Below are 27,842 nucleotides of genomic sequence, written 5' to 3' on the forward strand. Positions count from 1 at the left end.
AAAGATGCTAGAACACTCGGATCTAAAAAATAAATATATAGCTCTGATCAAAAGAAATTCTTTTTTTTTTTAAGAAAAAGCCTTTATTTTTTTTTTTTAAGATTTATTTATTTATTTATACAAGCACCTGGTACAGTCAGAAGCGTGGGAGGGTGAGAGAATTCACCAGAGCCAGAGCGGGGAGCAGAGCAGGCAGAAGGACCGAAGTACACTGCTGAGGGGAGCAGCGGGCGGGCGCCATGTGGGACCCTCCTCTGGTGGCTGGGGAGCAGCTGGGAATCGAACCAGCACTGCAGAGGCTACAGGCAGCTTTGCAACCTAGCGCTCAACCGCTGTGCCACCGGGGAGGCCCCAAAAGAAATTCTTAAAAGCCAGACATTCCACTAATATTGTGATGATTCAAACACAAAGGTAGAACCAACAAGAATTATTTCATCAGTTCTGTAACAAAGTTTAAGCCCAGAGAAGCCCAGAGTCGTTTGCCCAAGATCGCACAACATGATAAAAAAGCTGAAAGAGGCAGTTTTCTAACAGTATAAAACATATGTCTAACAGCAACCAGGCCACACCACACCCACCATTCTTATTTACCCAAGAAAAATGAAAGTATATATCCACATAAAAAATATTAATCATACCCAAACACTTACAGCAAATTTATTTATAATAGTCAAAAACTGGAAACAACCCAAATGCCCATGAACCAGTAAAAGGAAAAACAAATAGTGATACAGCCATACACTGGAATACTACTCGGCAATAAAAAAGAAACATACTGATAGATGAAATGTGGATGGATCTCAAAAACAGTCTACAAAATGAAAGAAGTCGAGCTCAAAAAGAAAAGCAGTACATGCGCTAAATTCCATTTAGGCAAAATGCTTGAAAAATAAAACTAATAATAGTGATAGAAAGCTAGAAATGATGGGGGGTGAAAGAGGTGGATTACAAAGGGCATGAGGAAACTTTTAAAGGTGAGACATGTTCGATGTCTTGATAGGTATAACGATTTAATGGATAGAATCAAATGTTAAAACTCATCAAGTTATATGATCAAGTTAAACTCATCACGTTTAAATACGTGTGGTTTTATTATATGTATGTATATATGTGCGTGTCAATTGTACCTCAATAAAACTGTACAGTTTTAAAATATAAAAAAGAAGAAGGCGGAACAAGGCAAAGAGGAATTACAAGCAGGAAAATAGGTTTCCAGAAATGAGGTTAGCGTGCAAAACACAAACCATTTTATCTGTTAGAGGGGATGACTCAAATTTGTTCCTAAATTTCCTACCAGCGAGGGCAAAGAGGGGAAAAATGATTTTAACGCAATAAAATTGTGTCCGGTTATCTCCATCTCTGATGATTTGCTTAGCATAAATTTCTGGAAATGTACTAACTGGAACAAAGAATATTAATATGGCTCTAGCTAGTATGCACTTGCTCTCAAAAATGGTATCAGTTTATATGAGAATTTCGCCACAACCTTTACTGCACTGAGGATTGTTATCAATAAGGTCTAACCATTTTTCAAGTGAAAAAAAAGAAATGATGTCTAAGAAGCTAGAAATGAATCTGTTTGGGGAAAGCCCAACAGGTTCCCAAGCTTGATCAGTTGAGGCTGTTGGTCTCATAAACTTCCCTGGCGGGTAGTGACCACACCTGTTGTTGATAAGCTTCCTAAAAGCAAGCAGAGCAGTCGGTGTGCTGGCACCTTTAACAACCAGCTCTCAACTGGGGTTGGTCCTGACCTGTATCCTCTGCCAGTTTCTGTGGTGTTAACACTCCCACCACAGCCCACGTCAAACTGCTAATGTGAAGTCATGGAGCTCAGAGGTGAACCCCAAAATACACTGGATCCCAAGCTACTCTGTTTCCCCCTCACAAATACAATTGATGTAAATGACCCAGACCATGGATCAAAGCAAAACGTAGGAAAATGATTAGGAAGTGGTAAGTTTTGAAAACTTAACATCCTTGCTTTTAATCAAATTTACCTAAGCTTGTATAATTTCATTTTTAACGCTGGCTGCCCCATAAAATTCCTGAAGCTAAAACGATTGGATAACATGATGGAGCACTAGCCTGCTCTAAGCTGGAGGGTGGGATAAAAGCCAAAATGCCTGCATGTCCCACGGTCCTGTGGTTGGATGTAAGGACCAGGGCTGGGTGGCAGGAGAGGGTGAAGGAAGCCACGAATCAGACACAAACGTCAGTGGCGCAGAGGTGCCATGATAACAAGCAACTAGTCAGCCACTCCCTCAGGTGGGATAGACCCACACCTCTGAGGATCAAGTGAGGGGGCTCCCAGCTGTACACAGACTTCAGAAGGACTCCTGCCCTCCGTGGCTGCCCACAGACCCACAATCCAGGCAGGAAGTCTGATGGGTCCCTAATGCTTGGAGAGGAGCTCTTTGTTTAAGTATCAGGGAATTCACTACCTCCCCTCACTCATTCCTGAACATTCACTGAGCCCCCACTCTGAGCCAGCCATGACATCAAAAGTCTGCTCCAGCTGTTGCAAAGCAACACCAGAGCTTTGGAATCTCTGCCACCTGGCTTCCTCTTCAACTCTGCATCATCCTAGCTGCAAGACCTGAGGAAATTTTTCGCCCTCTGAGCCTCAGTTTCCTCACCTGTAAAATGGGACCTACAGCCCCTCTACAAAATAATGCTTAAAATTGTCTGGTACAATATAATCCTTTTGCTTTCTGAAAGAGATGATTCAATAACCCCTTGAATATAAAGTAAATTCTGGAAAAATATTAAACAAAGAAAACACACTGATTTTGGGTAAGAGATAAAATTAAAAGATGCTTCAATAGTGATAACTAGGGGCCCCCCTGGTGGCACAGGCGGTTGAGCACTGCGCTGTGAAGCTGTCCACAACCTCTGTAGCATGGGTTCGATCCTGGCCAACCGGTGAGAATCCCACATGCATGGCAGACCTCTCCTGTCTCGCCCGCTGCTCCCCTCAGCAGTGCATTTCATCAGTCTGCCTGTTCTGCTCCCCACTGTCTCTGGTGAATCCTCTCACCCTCCCGCGCATCTGGCCTGTACCCCGTTCTTGTATAAATAAATCTTTAAAAAAATAGTGATAATGGGCCTCCCCGGTGGCGCAGCGGTTGAGCGCTGGGTTGCGAAGCTGCCCGCAGCCTCTGAAGCGCCAGTTCGATCCCCGGCTGCTCCCCGGCCACCAGAGGAGGGTCCCACATGGCGCGCAGAACTCTCCTGCCGCCCGCTGCTCCCCTCTGCAGTGTACTTCGGTCTTTCTGCCTGCTCTGCTCCCTGCTCTGGCTCTGGTGAATTCTCTCACCCTCCCACGCTTCTGACTGTACCCAGTGCTTGTATAAATAAATAAATAAATCTTTAAAAAAAAAAAAAGAAAAAAGAAAAACATCTTTAAAAAAAATAGTGATAACTATAATGTAGTAATGATATTTTATCTGCCTTTAGTCAAATAAAGAACTGAACATATTCAGTTTAATCCAAATAATGGGTTAAGTACTGTTCATTAAAAAAAAAAATCAGTGATATTTAAAATTGTCTGACACAGGACCTGGCTCACAGCAAGCATTTATGTGGGCCTTGGTATGTCCTCCAAAGCCACACATCGAAAGTCCAGTTCCTTGGACACGTGAGATCCCTCCCCCAAAATAGAAGAAGCCCTTCTAAGAATAAAAACAGTTGACAGAAAGAGGTCAAATTCTGTACCTTAGGTACTGTATTAATTCTGCATTAATTCACAGAATCCTTTCAATACCTATAGGAGATAGGTACTATCATTTGCAATTGAAAAAAATGGAGGCCCAGAGAGGTGGGGTAAGTTCTCAAAGACACACAGCTAGTCAGCCACATGCCAGAACTTAAGCGGGGGGAGTGTACTCAAGCCTGGTGGTATCATGTAACCTGGTCTGTCCCTTCCCACAGTCCCAGAACTGGGCTTACGGGCCCACCCCAGGTCCAGCACCCAGGGGGACGGAGCAGGGCTGGTGGCCTCCCCCACTGCTAAGCACTCTAGTAAAGTTGCTAACTGTTCTTTTTTGGAAAATACTGTTCTTTAAACAGAGGTTATGTCACTTGCCTTTTTCAAAACATCCTTCCCTTTAAGATTTGATAGTAGTGGTCTACTTGCGGACACAGCTTTAATATTCTCAACTGGAAAAATAAGAAGTTTGTCCCCCTAAGTGTCCCAGGGTGAGGGAGGGGGGTTGTCAATCCATAAAAGCCCAAAGGCCCTGGGGGGGTTGCTGTGGGGAACTCCAAGGTCTCCCTTTGGCCGGGACCCTCCCTGCCAGTCCCCTGAGCTCCTGATGTTCCACCCTCTCAGGGCGCCACCCCAGGGGCCACCTCATGGAGGATTCTGCCTCCTCTGTGTCTACAAGAACTCCAGAGTGAACCATCCCCACTCCAGCCACCCCCTGGCCCATCTGCAAAATTATCTGTTGGCTTTGCCCATTCACCAGAGATGAACCCCTACTCCTCAGGTGTGTTTTGAGGGTGGTGCTAAGTGGGTCCACTGGAGACCCCCAGTAAGCAGAAGCAAATATGACACTTCACCCCTAAAAATGTATGGGTGTCCTGAGAACTTAGCATGAAAACCTGCGCCAGGTGCTCAGGCCAGGGGGTACAGGAGAGCCAATAAAAGGGGGCTCTGCTGTCAGAAAGCACTGGTGCCAGGTGTGGGGCACAAGGGGCAACTCTGGGGGAAAGATGGATAAAATCTACAAAGGGGAATTTCCATCTCACCTGACTGAGGGCTCCACTAGTATCTACCCCTCCCTCTCACACCAACCTCCCTTCCTCACACCCTTCATACCTGCACACTCACACACACTTCCTCACACACCTCACAGTCCCACATTCACATGCCCCACTCCACAGGTAGTCCCTGGGACCAGTCTTTCAACCGCAAGTTCCCGTGACCCCTGGCTCTGTGTTCATGGCCACGCCGGCCAGGACCTAGACTTCCCTGGCCCAATCAAATCTGTTACTCAGACACGGAGCTGCTTGGGTAACACAACACTGGAGGACGATGTGATAAATGTAACCATTTGCCCTGCATCTGGTCTGGCAGGAGAACAAAGAGGAGTCTTCTCAGAGGTGTGGCTTGCTGGCCAGGCCTCTGCTGTCCCCGTTCATGCCCTCTGGAGTCACTAAGGTCAGTGAGCAAAAGTAAAAGGCGACAGGCTGCTCCTCATGTGTGGGAGGTGGGGTGGCCTCAAGTGGGGAAGAACCAAGGTCTTCATTTCTTTAGGTCTTCATGCAGCAGCAACAGGAAACCACGTCAGCATGAAGGAATGGCTTGAGTTCAAGACTAGCTGGGTCTCTCGAGAAGCACCATCACAGCTTCTGTCCTGTGGGAACTGTCCTCTGCTTGGACCACTCAGCCCCAGGGACAGGACCTTTGTCTCCCCCCAGCACCTCCGGGAAGAGCTACACTGCCCCCTTACATCCTGGCAGCAGCACCCACAGTTCCCATGTTGGAGAGGTCAGCGACCAACCTGTAAGGGATAGAGCCCAGAGTGGAACCCGGACAAGCCGAGCCAAGCCCAAGCTCTAACACCTTGTCTAGGAATGCAATCGTAGACACAGCATTGGTGGGGTGAGTGTTTTGAAGTTCTCTGGGTGATTCGGATAAATCGCTGGTTTGAAGTACCCCTCCCAGATGGCGCATGTGCCCCACCCCAATTCCTGACAACACAGCAGCCGAACGAAAAGCCAGGCACTGTCCCGAGCCCTTTGCAGGAACCAACTCCTTGAGTGAGGTACAGGATTGTTATTATCCCCCTGGGCAGATGAGGACACTGAGGGTTGCTCCGTACAGCTATTGGGGAGCACAAGCAGAAAGAGGCAGAGCTGGCTTCGGAGCCAGACAGAGCAGTTCCACCCTCCAGCCTGGCCAGCGACCCTGGCGCTGCCTCCTGGCACATCCTGGGGCCGCTGGTGGCTGGGCATTGTCAAGCAGTGTGATTTTTATCTTGACAAGTGGCCCTTTCACAATTGCTATTTCCCCTCCACAGCCCAAAGCGGAAATGAGAAAGGGTGAAAAAGAAAGAGGGCGACAGCCGGTTCTGATGGATGTGCCCGGCTGGAGCACACCTTGAAACCAAAAATCCATTCTCTTTTGTGTACACAAACGATGCCTCCAGAGGGGGCAGGAAGCAGCGTGAACCACGCACCCCACAGGAGAACTTGGCACACCTCCTGGCCCCACTTGCCGGGTCCTGACCAGGCACGAGGGGCCGGCAGGAAGGGCAGGGCCACGGCGGATGGTGAGGGCACAGTGGTGTGGGCGGGCAGCTGGCAACCCCCCGGGGGCTGGCCCAACGCAGGCTAGAGAGAAACCTTTCAAATCTCCTGTAAATGACCTCGAAAGGGGAACTCTCACTTCCTATATGAGAAACTCCGACCAACACACCCTGAAATCGAGCTTAAACCTCCCAGGATACAGGACCAGGGACCTGTCTTGTCCCTGCCCATGTGGCCATGGCTCCTGCATTCATTCAATGCCCGCCCAGGGACTACGGAGCCTGCCAGGGGCTGCAAGGAATGAGCCAGACACACTGCAAGGTGATTCCAGGAAGACTGTCTTGCCACAAGGCCCAGCAGGTGCGTGTTGGATGATTGGGCACGACAATGAAATAATATCGATTCAAAGCTGACATTTACCAGCCATTCACATGGGCCAGGCACACGTGCAGTGATTTCATGTGATCCTCGCAAGAACCCAGTGAAGTCGGCGCTCCACAAAAAACTCCTTTTACAGAGGAAAAACCGAGGCCCAGAGGGGTTAAGTAACATGTCCTTGCTGAACACCAGCAAGGAAGGGGTTCAGAGGGCTGAGGCCGGGAGCAGTCAGAGAGCACCAGGGAGGTCCGTACAAGCAGGTGGGATATAGGTGCCGGACCCGACCTTCTGAGCCTATGCATCTGCGTCCCTGTCTGTTGACATAACCACCCACAGATTGTTCTAAACTGGCAGGGCCAGCGCAGGCAGCCCTGCGGGCGGGCGGCGCAGCTCCATGAAGATCTCCCCGCCTTGGTGGCTGAGACTGCATCCTGGCCCAGCCCCTCCACGCGCACACCCTGAAGAGCTGAGGGCAGGAAAACAGAAAGTGTGGACAAAGCCCGGAGCCCCGCGCTGTGATAAATGTCAGCTGCCGCTGGGTCTATTAAAGAACACGTGTCCTCGCTCACGCCCGCCAGCGAGCATCACTCTTTCTGAGCCACCAGCGTGGTCACCTTTGCCGCGTTTGGTGACTCCACACCCTTCAAGCCCTGCACGGGTAACCTGTGGCTCTGGGTGCCTCGGCCATAAATCCTCACCCGGCACCTCCCAGTTGTCAGCCGGCCCCTGGGAACCCCTGCTGAATTTACGAGCTCGAGAGTCCAGCTCCACTGGCGAGGGAAGAAAGGGATCGTGTTGCCCATGGGGAACCAGTGCTCAGAAGCCATAAACCACCCGGTGACAGCGGCGTGGCCGGCCAGGGCCCTGGAGGGTCATTTGCGCTCGCTTAATGGCCGAGATGATGAGGCCGGCGCTGTTGGAGAAGCCCTGGAGGGCCACCGCCTGCGCTTGAAATCTGTCACGGGAGGTGAAGGGAGGAGCCACCTCTCTCCTCTTCTTTTGGGGGCCCCTGATCCCATTCTTTTCTTGTTTCTCTGCTGCTCCTTCGTGTTTGTGCTACCTTGGCTCATGAATGGCGCTGGCGCTTGGAACACACACGTCGCATTCTGACTTGGGGGCACCGGGGAGTGACAGTCACTGCATTTCCCAATCTTTTTTATTGTCTTTGGAACAATAGTCTGCTGTGTTCCAAAGCACACAGACTCATCTTCAATGGAGCAAAGCTAAGGAATGGGGGGACTGGGAGGGGTGGGCAGCAGCCCAGGCGGCAGCAGACAGCAGGCCGGGGGCAATGTCGATCTGGAGGCACCCACAGGGAGTTCGGGATCCTCCGCGTCTCCACTAGCCCTGCCAGGCTCAGCGAGGTCTGAGTCCACCCCCATGACTCCTCTGCCCCTGAGTCCCAGCCTCAGGCCATAAACTGCCATTGAAACTAGGAGTGGGGAGCAGTCCTCTTGCCTTGGGCTGGGGCAAAGAGCACAAGGGTCTTAACCACAGCATAATCTCAGATTACTCAGAGTGGATGCTCTTATTTGATCTGACTCTGTGTGAGCGCCCTCACACACACCCCTTCCCAGCACTAGAGACAGAATTAAGGGTACTACCCATTGGCACGAGGAAGGAAAGATCTAGCATCTCTTGGCAGGCTGTGAACACCCTTTAATTAAGTAATAAATTTGGAGCCAGAGAATAGAGCATAAGCAGGGAAGCAGGCAGCTTGATCACCCACTCCTGTGCCCGCCTCTGCCAGGGGACATCTGCGCTGCTGATGCCAAGACACACCAGCTCACGGGCTCTCAGGACAGAGGCTTCCCAGGTCACATTCCAGTTTGGTTCCAGCTCCTTTCGCGTTGAGAGAGAGAGACAGACAGAGGCAGGGCCGCGGCGACGGCACAGGGTAAGAGCTATAATTCCATCAAAGGACTCTGGTGACATCGGAAACCACCAGACACCGCCAGAGCGGTTTGTCACCAGAGTCCCAGTGGAGTTGACTCAAAGGCACTGTTGCAGATTTTTCCAACATGAGGCCAAAATAAAGAGGCTGTGTGTGTTCAAAACCTGCCATCCCCTTCTTGAGCCCTGCACTGCTATTAAGGAGCAAACTCGGCCGTAGCAATCCCTAATCCCACTCCCAGCCATGCAGTGAGCAGAGTGGCCCAACAAGGCACAGTGCCCCTCCACGGTCAACCCAAAGCCCCGCAGAGCTCAAGGCTGGTCCCAGGGTGGCTAGCAAGTGAGCACCAGAGGCTTCGGGGTTCTATTTCTGTGTCCTCAGCAGACCTGGGGCTCTCAGCAGAGCTGGGGGTCCTGGTGTAAGCTCTATGGAAGCCACTCACAAGACCCTCCAAAGGTGGCGGAAGGGCAGCACCAAAGAGGTTGGGAGTTTCTGGGAGTAGACTGAGCCTCGGCCACTCCCTACGTGACAGGACGCTGGGAACCTCTGTCTTCAGGTTCTGGGCTGTCTCTAGATCATGAGAAGAGCAAGTGAGGAGGCCCAGGGAGAACTTCATGTCACTAAGGTACCTCAGGAGTGACATCCCATCTCTATCACCAATGCCAAAGCCTTAATCATTTATTTCTAGAACTTTCCCTCGCTGTGGATGATACAGGGGGATATGCTTCTGGGATGGTCCAAATCTTTTCTGCCTCTGATTCCTAAAATCTGCTCCTACAGATAGCTCTCTCTTGCTCCCAAGAAGCTCATGATGTGTCAAGAGTAAGTGAATCTGAGACAGCAGAGGAGACAGCCATCAAAATACTCTTGACTTTAAAAATTGAAGGCAAAGAAAGCACTTGGCCTGGGATATTTCAGGTTTGGATAAATCCAGGGCTTTGGAAAAATAGCTTGATGTGTTTTGCCAAACCCAGAGCAAAGCCAGCAGGCCGGGGTCTGCTCATTATGGGTTATTTGCAGCTTGTTTCTTTCCAAAGCAATTTTCTTCTATCTGCAAACTGAGCTTTTCTGACCCAGCCTGATTTCTGCAGCTGTTATACACAACCCCTCACCTTCTCCACCTGACAGGCATTTGGAGAACTCTGGCAGGCAGAGGAATGCGAGGGCCCCAGCTCCAGTTCAAGCCCCCAAGGACCCTGTCCCACTCCCTGCATGTTCCAGAGGCGTCTAGAACACCACTGCATCCTCTGAACTACCAAGGGAGCAGCAGCTCCTGGGACACAGGGGAGCCCAACCAGCCTGGCAAAGTCCTGCCTGTAGCAGTCCATGCCATGCATCCCCCAGCTCTACGGGCAGGGACTCAGAACAGAGGGCAGGAGCAGAGAGAGAGGGTAAGATGCAGCATGGGCCTCCAAGCCAAGCCTCCAAGCCCAGGCAAAGTTGAGAAGGCTCTGCAGCTTGGGACGCTTACAGCCAGCCCCGCTGAGTTGTGATTCCCACCACCCCCCCTCACTGGTCCTCTAGAGTGGTCACAGTGGTCCTCTAGAGTCAGCGGCCTAAACCTTTGAGCCTTTGCTTCCTTTCCTATAGGACAAGGAGAACCACCTCAGCCCTGAGGCTCCCTGAGAAGTCCTCTCTGTATGGGGAGTCTCGCCCTAAGCCCTTCTTTAGACTCCCCTCCTTTGGAAGTGATTTCCTTCTGCCCTTCTTGTCTACCCTCTGCTTCTGTGTCTTGGCATCTGCCGCTCTCCTCTGTCCCTCAGGGACCTGTCCATCCAGTAGACTCCCCTCAAGGCCATGAACCACCATGTCACCCTTCACCCACATGGGCTAGAGTTTACCTGTTGGAGACAAGTTCTCTGAGACCTTCCAGGAGGTCAATTCAACAGGTCAAGAAAACCCCGCAGGAACGTGTCCTCTGAACCTGCCTCCCCCTCCAGGGATGTACCTCCCAAGGCCAAGGCACCATCCTCTCTTCTCCATCAGTGTTGCCTAAGCAGGAAGGAGGTGGAGGATTTCAAGCCATTACCAACCCTGGCCGCATCAGCAAGGCCCCTACTCCACCTTCTGCACCTCCTGCCAAAAATGAGGGTGGAGCATGACATTGAGACCCCAAGGGGAGCTTGCTCCAGAGCACATACCCACTCTCTCTTATTATTTCCTATCTGTGCACCCGTCAGCACTGCCCAAAACAACAAATAAAACCTCAAGGAATCAAAGAAAATCTGTCTCCTGGCATTTCTTGCCAGATGCCTTTGCACCATCCTCTGCTCACCAGAGGGACGTCCGCCAGCTGCCAGCATCTCTGTCTCAAGATGGAACTGAGTAGCCCTCTCCAGACTGGGGCTGCTGGTTCGTCCAAGGGCCAACACGGAGGCTGGGAACTAGAGCATGTTCTAGCACATGAACCGGCCCACAGAGCTGGTCTGGGTCTAACTTCCTTTCTATCCCCCAACAGGAGAAGGTTTTGGCTTATTTGAAGAGTTGTCTGGCAAGGCCTTGAGAAGTAGAGTGACCAGCCCCAGCACATTGGAATGACCCAAGTGGAGACTTCGAATGGTGGTATGGCCAAGAGTGTGAGGTTTGGAGGGCAGGAGAGGGAGATGGCAGGTACATCTGTTTTGAGGATCTACCTTCGACCCTGCTGCCCGTGTCTCTTAGACGCTCAGCCAGAGCCACAGCCCCGGACTGCCACGCCTGAGTCAAGGCTTCTGGCTCATCTGGCTGAAGACTTCAATTTAACTTAATGGACTAAACAGGGCACCATTTCTATATGATTAATTAATTAGGGCCCTACTAGGAAGGATAATAATATAATAAGTTAAATAAGACTGCAAGGCCTAGCTGCCAGTTTATAAAAAGAGTACTAAGAATAGTGCAACCAGAAAGAGTCAAGGCAGGGAGTGTGGAGTAGTGGACCCAGCTCTGACCACACCAGGCTTGGCTCTTGGTGTTCAAGTCCAGGGTCCAACAAGTTAATCTCAAAGTTACCTGCCTGCTCTAAACTGTTGTCTCCTTCCAACAGGTGGAAGGTTTGATTTTAATTTATCAGGGCTATTGTGAAAATCCAGTAGATATAATGCATGAAAATTGCCCCTGACAACATAGGCTTAAAATACATGGAAAATATTGCTCAAGAATTCCAGCACAGTTGCTGGTACCAAGGATGGAAATAAATGAAAGGGGACAGTGATCGTGGTCTGTTCTGTTTTATCAGCAAAGGTCTTGTTTATTCCCTCTCATCTGAACACTCACCCCAAGTCCTTTGAAAGTAAATGGATAAAACATCCCAACAAAAATGATCTTAACTGATTACTGATGAAGAAATGCTATTTACAGGTAAGGAAAGTGGTTCTAGTTAGCAGATCCAGTGGTCGGTAAGTATATTTGTGGGCAAATTAGCATATTAGTTAATGGTCCAGAAAGTTCTTGGGGCCTGGCCTCTGCCCCATCTCCCTCTCCTCTCCTCTGACCCCCACACCCTTGGCCATATCTCTATTTGAGGTCCCCACTTGTGTCATTCCACTGTGCTGGGGCTGGTCACTCAGCTCCTCAAGGCCTTGCCAGACAACTCTTCAAATAAGCCAAAACCTTCTCCCGTAAAAGATCAGACTAAATATTTTCGGCTTTGCCAGCCACAGGTACCCAGCTCTACCTCTGCAGCATGGAAACAGCTTTCGACAGCGAGCCAACAGGCGTGGCTGCGTCCCAATAAAACTTGATTTACAAAAACAGACTTGGCCCAAGACTCTAAGTTGTTCTCAGGTATTAGGCAATAATGGTGAACAGATTAACTCTAGAGGCTTCCGGATTAATGGGGGACATTCACACTGGACTGGGGAAAGTTCAGTGTGAAAGAGACTTGAGACATTGATCTGCAACCATCCCAGGCCTGGTGAATTCATCATCTGTTCAGGAGCTTGAAAGAGAATGCTGGAGCCCTTGCATCATCTCCACAGGTCAGGGGAAATAAGCCATCAGGGAGACAGCCCCCCTACGAATCCCCATAAGCTCTTTCCTCTCTCAGCCGTTGTCTGATCTCTCCACTGCTCTCCACTGCACTCCGCGGCATGGTCCTCCTGCTGCCCTGTCCTTAGACGCTCAGTCTCTCGGCTCAGGTGTGCCCACTTACACAGGCCCACACCATGCCCGCCATCAGGCGCACACGTAAGACCACAGGTGTCGATCATCGATGCTAATGGCAAGAGAACAGAAAAAACCTGATCACTTCCATTTACCCTACAGACATGGTGTCTCTTAGTGTCTCTCAGTCACAAAACTTGTGCTGAAGCCCACCGCACCTTGTCACCTCTAATACTGGCATTTTCAGATTGCAGAACAACCTCAGGCTTGATATAAATCAGTGACTCCCGGGCTTGCCAGTACAACAGAATGACCCAGAGGACTTGTTAAAATACGAATCACCGGGCCCCATTCAGAGACTCTCCAATTCACTAGGCCTGGAGTGGAGCCAAAACACTCACATTTCTAACAAATTTGCTGGTAATGCTGATGTTGCTGGTCCAGGGAACCCACTTTGAGAATCACTTGACTGCGTTAAAAACCTAAAGGTATACTGCCACCTAGCGGATAGCCCCTAGTAGTACCAGATGCCAACTATATTTGATTTTTCCAGTGTACTAAAAATCACACCTCTTTTGTCATGGAGGAGAATCAAATTGACAAAGCCAATTTGTCATCTGTATACTTGGGATTCCATAACCATATTCCAAAGCTTCTTTAAAGAAATGAGTTGTCACATTATTTACAATAAAATGGCAGTGATTTTAAATCAACCTAAACCAGAAACAGATTATTTTCCACCAAGGGAAAAACACTTTAAATATCTAAATAGAATAAAAGCGCTGCTGGCTCTGTTCTCTGGTCACTCTCCACCACCAGATGCACAAACCTCTTCCAAAAGGCAAAATCCACACCCCAGCCCCCCTACCTGAGGCCAAAGAACCACTTTCACCAGGTGCAGCTGGTGAAATTCAGCAGGAGATTGGTCAACATGAGCCTGTTTCAGATCCTGGGCTTTGTAATTTTTGCACACAGAACAGTAGCAAAAAGGGCCAGGTTAATAGGTAACTGTGTAAATATTTGCATTTCGATCAACTGAGAATGCAATGACCCACTCTCACCTAAGCACCCCAGCAAAGGACCACCCTTTCTAATACCAAGCTCAAAATAAAGGGACATTATAGCCTCCACTAGCAGATGACTTGGGATTCCGCGCCTGGCTGGCTGCTGGATTTTTGTCAGCGTGGAGAAACATATTAGGGCCCTGTTACAAAGGATGGCGTGGTACCAGGAGAACGGAAATGACAGGGACCGGAACGGTTTTTGATGCCAACAGTTTATATTTGATCTCCAGATGCGATGCAGCTGACAGCTAATTAGTTTGACTTAGATCTACACAGATCCCCCCCCACCCGCTTTTTTCCACACATGTTGTGGGCATGCTAGTGTGAAAATGTGTCTGCCTGGGGTTGTGCTTTGATTGAGAATCCTCTGGAATGAGCACCCTTGGAAGTCCTGAGAGCCCCAGGCCCCCGCACTCGGGACATCTGGTGAGGCCATTTTGCTTCCTGCTTGCCTGAGGGCAGGTAATGCAGTGGCTCCTTAATTTGAGAGGCTGATTCTGTCCTCACAAAGCTGCAGTGAACCGCTCAGCCTCATGTTTCGGTGGACACGGCCACCATTAACTACAGACCTCAGTGGTGGAGAGCTACTGCATGTGAGTTTTGTGGCTACTAATGAAAAAGCAATTGTGGTGCATTAGCGGGGAGCCGAGGGGAGGGATGAGAAGGGCGCCCGAGCCTGGGGAGGTGACACACGGGAGGCACCCACAGCTCCTCCCTTCTTTGTGGCCAAACTCAAATATGGCAGGTTCTGGGCACAGCAGAACATCCAGATCTCTCCCCCAGTCCCAGCAGGTCAGCACTCACACGTAAGGGGCCTACTGTGTGCTAGACTTTTCTAGCATGTTAAGAGTATTCACAAGAACACGACGAGGTAAGTGATGTCATTGCCTCATGTAACAGATGCGGAATTGGAGAAGAGACATTAATGGCCTGTAGGGAAAATGGAGTCAATCTGGCTTTTTCTCTTCCCACTGCTGGCCTCTATGGCCACCCTGTGGTCTTGTCCACCCAGGTTTCATTGCCTACACGTGATATCGTGTTGGCCCCGTGTTGGGATCCTGAGGCACACAGGGATGCCTGGGCTGAGGAACGTGGGCAGGTGGCACACACAGCTGTAATTGTGGACACTCGGTGAAAGAAGCTGGGGATCCTGGGGGTGCGTACCTATGAGTACAAGGCCTGATGAGACTGAGAGGAGAGAGGAGAGATCCCCACGGTGGCGGGGTGACAGGAGCTCAATTGCTGCCAGCCCCCCAGCACCCCGCCCTCTGGCCTGCCTGTATCCAGGTCCCTCCTCCAGCATTAAATCCACCAAGGGCACCAAATCAAGATGTAGTTAGAGTTTGGCTCTCCCAGAAATGGAATCAAACCAGCCAATCGGAATCACCTGATCAGGACCAGTTAGGGAATTGCCTGACGGCTCTGCCATCCCCTAAAGGCCAGTAATTAACCGTTAATTAATTAATTAACCAAGCCACTTAATGCCTAGTATAGCTTTCCACTCCCTTCTGGCTACAAAAGTCATTTTATACAATTCCTTGAAGCTCCTTTCTGTCTGCGAGATTGGATCCTGTCTGATTTGAATTGATTTTTGCTTAAAAAAACCTTAAAATTGTTACTATGCCTCAGCTTATCTTTTAACTGTACCTAGGTAGAGAGATTTATATAGAGATTATATATGTCATGATGGTGTGAGTGTGTATTGTCAGAGTTCTCTCTGGAAAATTCTACTACATGTACCCGACCCAAATTCACATGTTAAAATCCTACCCCACACTTCAGACTGTAACATTACATGGAGATGAGGTTCTTACAGATTTAATTCATCAAATTAAAGTGAGGTCATTAGGGTGGGCCCAAGTCACGTGAATAGTATCCCTATAAGTGGGGACATTTGGAGACAGATCCATGTGAAGATGAAGGCAGAGATCAGGGTGATGCTTCTAAGTGCCAAGAAATACCAAAGGCTCCAGAACCACCCCCACCCCCACCCTGCCCAGAGCTAGAGGAGGCTGTGAATAGATTCTCCCGCATAGCCCTCAGAAGGAAGGAACCCAACGGAGGCCTTGATCTCAGACTCCTGGCCTCCAGAACCATGAAACAAGAAACATCTGTTGTCTAAGCCACCCAACTTGGGGTTCATCATTACAGCAGCCCTAAGAAACCCCTCAGTGGAGAACATCAACATCATGGGAAAACACCTGGGAATTACGACCTGCCACCAACTCAACTCCAGCCAATGAAACTCACATCCCTCCCACATGTACCTCACGTACTCGTCCCGCTGCAACCAAGTCTTAAGACTGGGCAGCACCAGCCCCAAGGCCAGAACCTTGTCAAGGACATCAGGCCCAGGTGAGGTCGAGGTTCTGGAGTACAGGCAAGGAGGGCAGCTGCTCCCGCCTGGAAGAGGCCAGGTAACCACCTGTCCCTGAGCTGCGTGCAGTGGTGGGAGAGGCAGCTGAAGACTTCCTGCCAAGTGACCCTTGTTTTCCTGAGGAAGCTGAATCCACCCACTCTAAGATTTCCAGGATATCAACCTGATTCTTCCTCACTTCCTCCCTCCTCATAGAATCAGATGACCTGGAAGTTGGACAGCGATGTAAAGTGTAAGCAATAGCCAACCTGGCCAGATCTCGCTCTAGACACGGTGTTGGGTGAAGAAAGTCAGACCCCAAAGGGCAGCTGTTCCGATTCCACATAGGAAGCTCAAAAACCACAAACTAATCTGAGGTGACAGAAGTCATGTTAACAGGGACCTTGGGTGGCCAAGAGGTCACAAGGGGTCCCTATTGGCTTGTCTTGGTTGGTGGGTGCCCAGGATTATAAATATGTGAAAATTTATGTATGTGTACGCTCAGGTTGTACACGTTACTGCAGGTAACTAGAAAAAAGCCAAAAGCTTACTTCTTGGATTTAAAAACCAAGAGTGATTTGGAAGCTATGCTCCTCAGCTCCCACAAGGGGGCGCTAACTGAGGGCGTGCTCACCGGGGCGCTGTTCTAGAGTCTGGCGTTCCTTCCCCACCGTTTCTGGGGGGGCTCTCCTTGTGTTCAGGGGGCTCTGAACAACAGGCCAGGGCTGGGCTGGTCCTTATAAGAAGTGTCAAGACGAGATTTTGTAAACTTGTGGTTTATTTTAATGTTTTACATTTAGCCTTTACATATATGTGATGAACATCTATAATCTTCCAGGGTGCATTTCTGAGGTTCTTGAGTATTCTTCACATCTCTCCCCAAGGGACCATTTCCAACTGAAGAAACACACTTGTCCCCCTAGCATCAATTCTTTCTCAACGTGGGGACTATGTCCCCACTCGGCATTAACATCTTTCATAAAACCTCATATTTGCTCATATTTGAACAAAAAGAGACCAGACTTCAGGTACAGAGTCTTCCATAGGCAGCAGTCTGCCTGCCCTCTTCTTGGAAACTCCACGTCATGCACAGAGTGACACAGTCTATTTTTCATTTCATGTAGAAGTTTCAGAGCAAATCTTCTTGGGGGGGTGGGAGTTGTTGTTTTTTAAGATTTATTTATTTATGCAAGCACTGGGGTACAGGCCAGAGGCGCGGGAGGGTGAGAGAATTCACCAGAGACAGAGCAGGGAGCACACCAGGCAGCAGGACCGAAGTACACTGCTGAGGTGAGCAGCAGGCGAGACAGGAGAGGTCTGCCTCGCCATGTGGGAATCTCCCTGGTCGGCCGGGAATCGAACCAGCACTGCAGAGGCTGCAGACAGCCTCACAGCGCTGCGCTCAACCCACTGAGCCACTGGGGAAGCCCCAGATCGTTTTTATATTTTTATGTCTCTTAACTTTTCGATTACATGCTGTAAATTAACTGACTTGTCTCTTAATTCGAACATGTGTGTCATTCCTTGGCAGCTTAGATTGACATTTCTTCTCATTATGATAAAGATATTGGACACTAAATTTGATGTTGGGAATGGATGTTTCTGTGCTTTATAATTAATCTTTATTCTGGGATGCAGTTAAATTACTGCAGTTTAATTATTTCAGGTCTTCCTTTTAAGATTGTTAGCCAAGACCCAAGCAGTGTTTGGCCTAGAACTGATTACTCACCACTACTAGAGTAAAGCCTTCCCAGTATTGTTCCCGTAATTTTTTTTTTTTAAGATTTACTTTGTTGATACAAGAACAGGGGCACAGGCCAGATGCGCAGGAGTGTGAGAGGATTCACCAGACAGAGCAGGGAACAGAACAGGCAGACTGATGAAATATACTGTTGAGGGGAGCAGTGGGCGAGACAGGAGAGGTCTGCTGCGCCATGTGGGATTCTCACTGGCCGACTGGAATCGAACCCGCGCTGCAGAAGCTACAGACAGCTTCACGGTGCAGTGCTCAACCACCTGCACCACCAGGGAGGCCCTCGTTCCCGTAAATTATTACGTTTTCCACTCCAGAGGTGGAAAAACCACTATTTCTAACCACGCGTGAGTACCAGGTACTATTCCCTCTCATCCTTTCCGGTGGCTCTTTCCTCAGCCTCGTCATGTCCTCACATACACGCTGGGACCATGCCTCATACCTGAAGAGACACTGTAGACTTCAAGACTTCTCTGTTGCAGTCCCCTCCTGGCCAGCACTGAGCTCTCACTGCTGTGCTCTCACTGAGACTTTCAGTCCTATCTCTTTCAGCTCTAAGGGAGTTCTCTGGGCTTTGCCTGGCTTCTCCCTCCACACACCACAGCTTTTTGTAAGTTCTCCAGAGGCAATAAGCTGGGGCTATCATAGGGCTCCCCTTGTTTTCTCTCTGGCCTTCCTCACCTCCTGATTTGCAGTATCTGAAACTATTGTTTTATATATTCTATCACTGGGGTGGGGGAAAGCTGTTAAGCTGGAAAGTAAAAACATTCCGTCATTCCATCTTGCTTGAAACTAGAATTGTTTATTCTCTCAATTTTATCATTTTCTTCACAAAGGTCCTGTGTCTTCTTAATCTCTTCTAATTTTTATTGGTATTTTAAGAACTATTTCCTTCCATCTCCATTTTCGGATACCTTCATTTTCGTATATTTAACATATGTTAACAGATGTCTTGAAATTGATCTGTGCGTTAGTCATAAATTTATTCAGCAGCGGAAACAGGAAGAGAGGTAGGCGTCCACTGGTGAAGCTGCTCAGTAATGCCAACAGGCACCCAAGCTCTGCTTCACTCTTCTCAGCACATCAACTATTGTCCTAACGTGTGTAACTTTGTGCACAAAGTGGCTGCTGTCACTCCAAGCCTCAAGTGTGTGTTCCGAGTAGAAAGAAGGAAGGGGGATCTAAGAGGGCAACTCCAAATTCAAAAAACAAGACTTCTCAAAATAAGTTAGATGGTGCCTTTGCCAGAGTTATGATTGCCTCTAACTGCAAATCTGTCTCAGGAAGGGTGTTTAGCTGGAACTCTTACTACAAATTCACAAAAAACTAAGGCTTCTGGTTGGTAAAGAAGAATTGATGTTCACCAGACAACTAACAGGCTCTACAACAAAGTACTTTTGCACTCTCAGAATTAACCCACCCAGGTTACAGTTTTCATTGCTGGATTCCACTTGACAATGTTTTAAACTTATTTTCTAAGGTTACTGCGATATTCAGTATCAAAGAACTTACTTAGTGGAGATGGGAATAGAAACACATTAAATTCATTTTCATAGATAACATCAAGGCCCTGTGCCCAGACCTGATTCAGTGCCCATAGAAATGCTAAAAATCTGCATGAAAACTGATTATTCAGTGGGAAGTGCAACAAAGATTTTTTTAAAGGGAATACTCAGCAATGGTATTAAATGTTAAATTGGTCTTTAAACACTAAAGCAGAAGTATTTGCAAAATTTCATGTGTTTCAGATTTCTTTCAATTTGGAATGCCCTACTTAGATATTGAACATTTTAATCAACGTGCAGCAAAAATTACAACAATTTTTCTCTGGACTTTTATTAAATTAAAACTGTCATCATGGTATTGTGTTCCTTATTTTTTTTAGTCTTTCAAATACATACTGAAATGTTTATAGATGAAATTATACAATCCAGTATTTGCTTCAAAATAACATAAAGGAAAAAAGGGACAGAAATAAACATGAAACAAGATTGGCCATGAGTTGCTGATTGCTGAAGACAGGGCGTGGGTACATGGGATTCATTATATTATTGTCTTCTTTTGAATATCTGAAATGTCCCATAATAAAAACCTTTTAATATTTCTGTATATACACAAACTGTTTAGTACAGACTATTCCATAGGGTATTCGCTACTTAGAAAAGGAAACTGTATGTGGTCAGTGTTCATGGGGGGATAGTTGTGTTACTTCCTCAAGCTGGTCACCAGCGGTCACGGGCAGCAGTACCCAAGCCACCGCCACTCCCTGCAGAGTATAAAACCCCAAATGGTTCCCGAGCCCAGCTCTAGACCTGTCAAATTCATATCAATACTCAAAGCCACAATGACTGCATTATGTATGCAGCCAGCATCTTCAGCCTGAAATGCTTCAAAAATTTAAATGATACACATTAAAAATACATAGAAAAATAATATAATTAGAATTTATACAAAGTAGATTTTTACAAAACAAGTACACTACAAGAAATACATCTTATATCCAAGCACAAAAATGTGGAAATATCCATGAAAGTATATGTTTAAGTAAAAACATTTATTTCTAAATGCTAAGTGTGAAGGCATAGATTTGAGTTCTGGTTTACCAGAAGTAGAATTTGCTAGCAGAAAGCTTCACTTTATTCTCAAGCTTCCAAACAGTTCCTGAAGAGATTACACAGCTGTCCCTCTTTCCAAATTCTGTTTAATTTCAGCTGTATATTTCCCATAGAATCTTTCTGCCTTCTTGTTGAACTTGGCATTCCTCTCATTAATGTAGTCGACATCTGCGTCATCATTATAAGGACGTCTCCGGCTATATTTGTCTCGTTTTTCAATTCTGGGGGAAGAACAAAGTAATTTTAAAAATTCAAAATGGACTTCTTTTTTGAAGTTAATAAAACATGAACAAATAGTTAAGAACCAAGTAGAGTTGGTAGAAGGGGGAGTTCAATTCAAGTTGAAAATGCTAGCTAATAGCAAAGTCCAGATAAGAAATGTGAAATTCAGCAAAATTCATCTTCAAAAAGCTTGTAAAAGAACAAAGATATGTTATTAGAAACTAGATCCATGAAGTATTACTTCAAGGAATGTTAAATAATTATTTTATTAATAATAACCACCGCTGGGGCCTCCCCTGGCAGCGCAGCGGTTGAGCGCTGGGCTACGAAACTGCCCGCAGCCTCTGAAGTGCCGGTTCAATCCCCAGCCGCCGGGCGAGGGTCCCACATGGCACGCAGACCTCTCCTGCCACGCCCGCTGCTCCCCTCAGCAGTGTATTTTGTTGGTCTGTCTGTTCTGTTCCCCGCTCTGGCTCTGGTGATTCTCTCACCCTCCCGCACTTCTGACTGTACCGGTGCTTGTATAAATAAATAAATAAATCTTTAAAAAATAATAACAACAACCACCACAGCTGGGCCTCCCCAGTGGCACAGCAGGTTGAGCGTAGCGCTGTGAAGCTGTCCACAGCCTCTGCAGCGTCGGTTTGATTCCTGGCCAGCCAGGGAGATTCCAACATGGCGCGGCAGACCTCTCCTGCCTCGTCCATTGCTCCCCCCCTCAGCAGTGTACTTCAGTCCTTCTGCCTGTTCTGCTCCCTGCTCTGTCTCTGGTGAATAATCTCACCCTCCTGCACCTCTGGCCTGTACCCCAGTGCTTATATAAATAAATAAATCTTTAAAAAATAATAATAATAACCACAGCTAATATGGAGTGCAGTATGTGCCAGACACTGTCATTAATTATGTGTACTAACTCCTAAAACATACCTTCACTCTCTTTGCCTACTGTTAAGAAACAAACAAAATCAAGGTGGCGTTTACTAGCACATTCTTACTTCTTCAAATCAAATAGTGGAATGGTCATTAGAGTACAGAGCAAGAATAATTTTCTTCTTCTTCTTTTTTTTTTATAGAGGCATGCTTTATTTATTTATTTGTTTGTTTGTTTGTTTGTTTTATACATGCACTGGGTACAGTCAGAAGCACGGGAGGGTGAGAGAATTCACCAGAGCCAGAGCAGGGAGCAGAGCAGGCAGAAGGACCGAAGTACACTGCTGAGGGGAGCAGCGGGCGGCAGGAGAGGTCTGCGCGCCATGTGGGACCCTCCTCTGGTGGCCGGGGAGCAGCCGGAGATCGAACCGGCTCCTCGGGCGCGGGCAGCTTCGCAACCCAGCGCTCAACCGCTGCGCCACCGGGGAGGCCCAAGAATAATTTTCTTTAGACTTTTCCCTATACCTCAACTGTAGCAATTCATTCTGGTATTTTGCGCCTCCATTCCAAGTCATATGGACCCAAGACACACTCGCTGTTTGTCACTACAACCACTGCAGATCTAGGCCATAAATTAACAAGTGTGATTCCTGACTATTCAATTTATTCAAAGCATGTTACATCCATTCCACCACTAAGCATTTAAAATTTCAGGCTGCTGTACTGAGAACTTACTGTTTTTCCAGATCTATGACCATCCTATCAATTTCCTCTGTGGAAGGTACGTGTGTTCCATGAAGAAGACTATTGGATGTTGGGAAAAACTCTTCTCCACTGAAAAGACAGCAAAATGGACAAGTATACCATATGTTCAAGTTTTGATCCAAACTACCATTTGGGCTAAAAGTATACATATATTTACTGTGAGTTCTTAACTTTTAAAAAAAAAAAAAGAGAACAAAGAATTGGAAGAGAGCAAAAAGATCACTTACTCCCATAACTTCACTCTACAAAGGAAAAGCCAAGGACCAGAGCTTAAAGGACTTGCTTCTGGGTTCAGTGGGCCAGAAACCCAGGGGTCAGCAAATTACCGTATCTGTTTCTATACACAGCTGCCCTGGGACGTAGTGAAAGCCACTTATGTTTGTCTCTTCAATCGCTACTTTCACATTTCATGGGAAAGCTGAGGAGTGACAGAGACTGTGAGACTGGATTTGACTATCTGGTCCTTTACAGAAAAGTTCACCCATTCCAGCATTAAAACCTTCTGCCTCCTAAAATAACGCCTGTGTAACCATGGTAATCTGAATGTTAAGCAGTCAAAACCCAGTCTTAGAATGCCCAGATAGAAAGCCTGCCAGGTGGTTAGCTTAACTGCTGTGAAGTGAGCAATAAATTGTGTTGTCAAGACCATACAGAGCTGTCGATAGCCACACTGAGCACTAAAGTGTGCTTGTATTGATGCGTGTGTACATTTATATATACACACACACGTACATTTATAGCACTTTGAAATGAAGAAAGACTTGTATTAGTCCTGTCAACTTACTGCTTTTCCCTCAACCTCTCATAAGTTTCCATGTCAGGTTTGATCTGCTTGGTCAACCGATGATACTGGCGTAACTGGGCAGCAGCATAATCTTAAAAAAAAAAAAATCAGAATCAGAGATGATTTATTTCCTTGTTTGGGCATTACTTTTGGGAGAAAACTCAAAATTAGTAATAAGAGAACAAAACACTAAGTATAGTCTTTATCCTGATAATTCAGATGCTGATAATACAGTTTTTGAATAATTTTACCAAAAAGAAAGAAAAAATCCAGCACATAAATCCTATATCCTTTTGACTTGTGGTATGAATACATATTGTTCATGGGCTTACCCTCTTAAAACATATTCCATGAAGGGAAATATACTTTCTTAAAATCAAATATACTAAAGGCAAATAAAGTAAAAGTCAGTTTTACCTGAAAATCCCAGATCAGGGTTTTTTCTCTTCTTTTTCCTCTCCCATCTTTCTGCATCTTCTGCACTGATTTCCAGCAACTTTACTTTCTCATAGTCTTCCCCTCTTGCTGCACATTCCTAAAAAGAAAAAAAAAAGAGCTGACATTTACAATATTTTCTAAGCAACTCCTTTACCTATTTTAAATCCAGATTCAACAATATTAATCAATACCTTAGAAATTATTTATGAAGGAAACATGGGAATCTACTATGGCATATAAGAAGTGAGTACATCACCCTAAAAAACACTACTGATTCAACGCTGATGAGATATCAGATCCTGCTTAAATGCTTTACACGCATTGACTCATTTAATTCATAATTAACTCAAATGATTAGGGTAACAGCCATTTTGCAGTCAAAAAACAAAGGGCCAGAGAGGATAAATAACTCACCCAAATTGGTGCAGCTAGTAAAAGTAGACCTAAGATTTGAACACTGGCAGTCTGGCCTCAGAGCCAGTGAACAAAACCACCATGTTCTACTGCCTCAGCCCAACACAATGACTGAATAGACCACCTATGAAGAAAGCAGAGGAGTGCCTAACCTTTTTCTTTTCTTCTTCCTGTAGTTCCCATTCCAAACGAGCTTTCTTGGCTTCCCAATTTGCAGGTAGCTTAAGTCTTTTGTCTTCTTCCACAACTTCCTGGTGATTTAATTTACGAGCTTCGTTCTGAAACCATAGCACAAAAAGTTTGTCAGTTGAAAATAAATCCAAAGAATGTTTGCCTTCTTTGAGGGTCAAATAAGATACATTAACAAGAGGATCCCATTTTATCCTAAAAGTAAAAGAGAGTCATCAAAGGATTGTAAACAAGGAACTACCTAAATAGGTCTGCATTACAGTCAAGAAAAATGTGTTGGGCTTCCCTGGTTTGCTATTCCAGAGGGCCTGGAGATGAATGTCAACTTTGCCTCTGTTTAGCTCTGGGGTTCCAAGACAGATCCCTTAGTGTTGGATAAAAACAAGGTTTCAAAAAGTGAGGAGGTATACTACAATGGTACTTAAGTGGACTTTAGATGGCATTAAATAATACTATATCACATTATGAAATATACTTTCAAATTCTCTTTCACCTGTAATTAATTTCAGGAAAAAGCCTTGATTTGGGGCTGAGGACTTCAATAACTATCTTAATCTCTCTAATCTTTTCCAAACCCCTCCTCTTATAAAATTTTAGTATTTTACATTATAGCAAATGAAAGAGATTCTCCATTTGAAATGCCAATGAAGGATTTGTTTTAAAATAAATTTACCTGCATAAACCAAATAGTGTATCATCTTAAAGAAAACTTAAGTGAGATGTCTCTTAGGTCACAGGCAGATGGCAGTTAGTACAGGAAGCCACATCTCCTAATTTCCAAATCACATGTTCATTACCCAAGGATTATTTATGTGTGTCTGTTTATCAGGTTAATTTTTTCTGGACAAAGAGAGAAACTCAACCACCACTCTTCAAATATTATTGGCTCTGGCAATGTCCTCCAGTTGAACACACTGTAGTGACACAAAGCTGTGTTTGTTGCACCAAAGCAGACAAAAAGCATGAAGAACTGCAAGCACTGTGGTGAGAGGGTGTTGGGAGAGGTTAGTCACAGGATTTGGGTTTGTATCAGGGGTTTGGGGAGAAGGTTCAAGGAAGCATGGCTGTGCTCCTGACTGTGCACTGTCAGAAAACAAGAGTATTTGATGACTGAGTCGCTTAAAATTTTATATAAGAGTGAGGAATAAAGGGAGTGAGGCCAATGCTGTATTAGGCAATTAATAGTCACCGGTGTTAGCAAGACTGCTTATTTCTAAGATATGGACAGTCTTGTTTCTGTCTCACACCAATAGTCAAGAGTGACATGGGAGTTTTATGAAACCACTCTGGAGCTGCCAATCAGGCCAGTCCAAAAGCTGAAATAGTCGAGAGTTGTTTTCTCCTTTCTCAGCAGTTGTTGCTGGATCTGAATCTCTAATATGAATTCTCTTCCTTTACATTTGGTCTGTTTGTTTGGGTATCTTCCACTTATTTATTTGTCTAATAATACCTTATTCATCTTTTAAACAGTAGTTTGGTGTCAATTTCCCTATGTGTCACTTCCTGGAACCCCCTCCACCCACACACACAAATGCATTAATATTTACCATAGTATAATTTCTAGCTATAAAGTTGTCGCCTTAAGAACAGCAGTCTTATCTCCATTATCTGATACCCCATTAACTAGCTGGACCACTGACATTATAGATTTTCAAAGTTTCGGAGATTTGCTGATAATTTTCTAACGAAAAAGCCTCTCTAACCAGTTCTCCATTTAACACTGGACAAGTTTCTTTCAGTCTCTCGTTCCACGTATTTCCCTAAGTAAAACAAAGAATTTGCTAGAATCATATAGCAGAGAGGCAATTAATTATTAGTAACAGGCACGGCCAAACGTAACCCAAATAAGTTAAATCAGAAATGACTGCACTGGACTATGTGTATTTCTGAAAGTTCTCGAAGCACTTTCAATGTGCTCCCAGGTTGAGAACCATGGGGAAGGCTCTTTCATGCAGCTCTGCGGGTTTGTCGGGTGCGCTGGACGGCTTCCTCGCCCCTCAATAAACACCCACGGGTGACCGGTCCGACGGGACCCCGGGGCTACTCACCCGCTTCAGGTGCAACTCCCGGAATTTGCGCAGTCTCTGCTCGCGCTTCTGGGCTGCCAGCTCCTCGGTCGCTGAGACGGGCTGCTGCTCCTCCGCGCTGTCCAAAGGCACCTACCGCGAGCACAACCAGCTTGAGCGGGGCCGGCTCGGCTTCTCCCGGGACGGCCCAGGCCGACGCCATAGTGTCTGCGCCCCCCCGGTCCAGCACCAAGAATCGCCTCCCCCTCTCGCTCCTCCGCCTCGCCGGGCCCCACCCTCACGAAACCCCAGCGGCGCTTACCTTCTCAACCAGCGATTCAGCCGCCATCGCAACCTCTCTCTTCCCACTTCCGGCAACAACCTCGAGCACTTCCGTCGGCCTTTGGACCACCCCGCTGTGCGGCGATAGCTGTAAGCCCCGCCCCTTCCGGGCAGCTCTGGCGCTTGGGACCAATCGCTGCCCTTTTAAGCGGAGGGATGTTTTCGATTGGGTAGGGCTTTGCGCAGCCGCGGCGGAGCGGAAGGGCCGGGCCGGGCGAGAAGGGCTGGCTGGGCCGACGCTGGTAGAAAGTGACCTCAACTGCGTGCCCCCTGCGTAAGCGGAAAAGGCTGTCAGTCCGCGCTTAGCTTCCGTGTCGCCTCCTCCAGGCGGGTCCCCCCTGAGCCCCTTATCTCGCGTAGGCCTTTGTTTTCGTCACCATCTGCATTCGCTTCAATAGTCGACGGTATTTTTCTGGTCTGTCCGTTTTCCGTCTCCCCACCCCCGCCCCGTCCACGTTGTGAACTGCAGGGAACAGGCGCCTCATTCTGTGCCCAGCAGAGCAGCGGCCAGAAATTGTAACAGTGACTGTGCTTGTGTTAATGCTTAAGGTGCTGGATACAAGAGGAACATGTCAAAGTATCATGTCTGCACACCACTAGTTAGGTGTAGAAATGAAAAAGTAATCTACAGAGTGAAAAGTGTCTAGATATAAAATTAAAGCGATAACGAGAAGGAAAATACAATATGATGTGTCCACGCTGAGGAAGCTGTTGAGACAACTGCAGAAGCTTGGAGTCAGCACAAAGAAAGAAAAAGTAACCAATTTTACTGTGAATATCATGTAGCCAAGTGACGCACCAAGGCCACCTTCTCCCCTGCGTCATGTAGCGTTGCTGAAGGAACCAGAGATATGCTACACAGCCTGGCCTTCACATCTGTGAAAACTCACCGAGTTAGAAAGAAATCTTGATAGACCACCGTTCTTGTGCTAGTCCCACAAACCGTAACATCTGACTGCAGAATAAGAGATCAGTCTTGATATTATAGATGGTATTCCTCCTTTTTCATGGGCCAGAATATAGCCAGATGTCTTCGTCTCTGCTGTAGGAGAATTACACACTGTGGTGGCCCACCTGCACAGTAAGGCCACATCTGCAGGGCAGAAGCGGCACTCAAAGATATCTGATGCTGTCACCTTGGGTTTGAATCCTTGCTTTGCTCTGAATAACTCCTTGAATTGCTTCACAGCAGTCATTATATCAGTCCACAATATTCTTCAAAACTTGTTGATTCTGTTAAGTACTCTTATAGCCTAAGGGCCGTCACTCAACAAAAAACTTGCCAGACCCAATCGGATACTGCCCAGGGCTGTGAGGGACCCGAACCTGTGGCTGCCAGCCCTGCCTGGGGAAGTGAGCTGGGATTGGAGTTGTTGGCTGTCGCGGGAAGTGTTAGGGGACCAGCGCTGCCAGGTGA

General features: G+C 47.1%; 1 protein-coding gene across 1 annotated transcript; it reads right to left on the bottom strand.

Moving 5' to 3' along the window:
* Positions 1-20,450: 20,450 nt before the first annotated feature.
* SYF2 (SYF2 pre-mRNA splicing factor) lies at positions 20,451-26,434 on the bottom strand (the record flags this gene model as incomplete). Its single annotated transcript, XM_084243717.1, has 7 exons — positions 26,406-26,434; positions 26,126-26,236; positions 24,041-24,166; positions 23,454-23,571; positions 23,037-23,127; positions 22,223-22,321; positions 20,451-20,616 (listed from the first exon to the last, which is right to left on the bottom strand). Exons 1-7 carry the CDS (start codon positions 26,430-26,432, stop codon positions 20,451-20,453), a joined length of 738 nt encoding a protein of 245 aa, XP_084099843.1. The 5' UTR covers positions 26,433-26,434.
* Between the last annotated feature and the right edge of the window lie 1,408 nt (positions 26,435-27,842).

Source organism: Talpa europaea (assembly GCF_964194135.1).
Source record: "Talpa europaea genome assembly, chromosome: 9".
Lineage (NCBI taxonomy): Eukaryota > Metazoa > Chordata > Mammalia > Eulipotyphla > Talpidae > Talpa > Talpa europaea.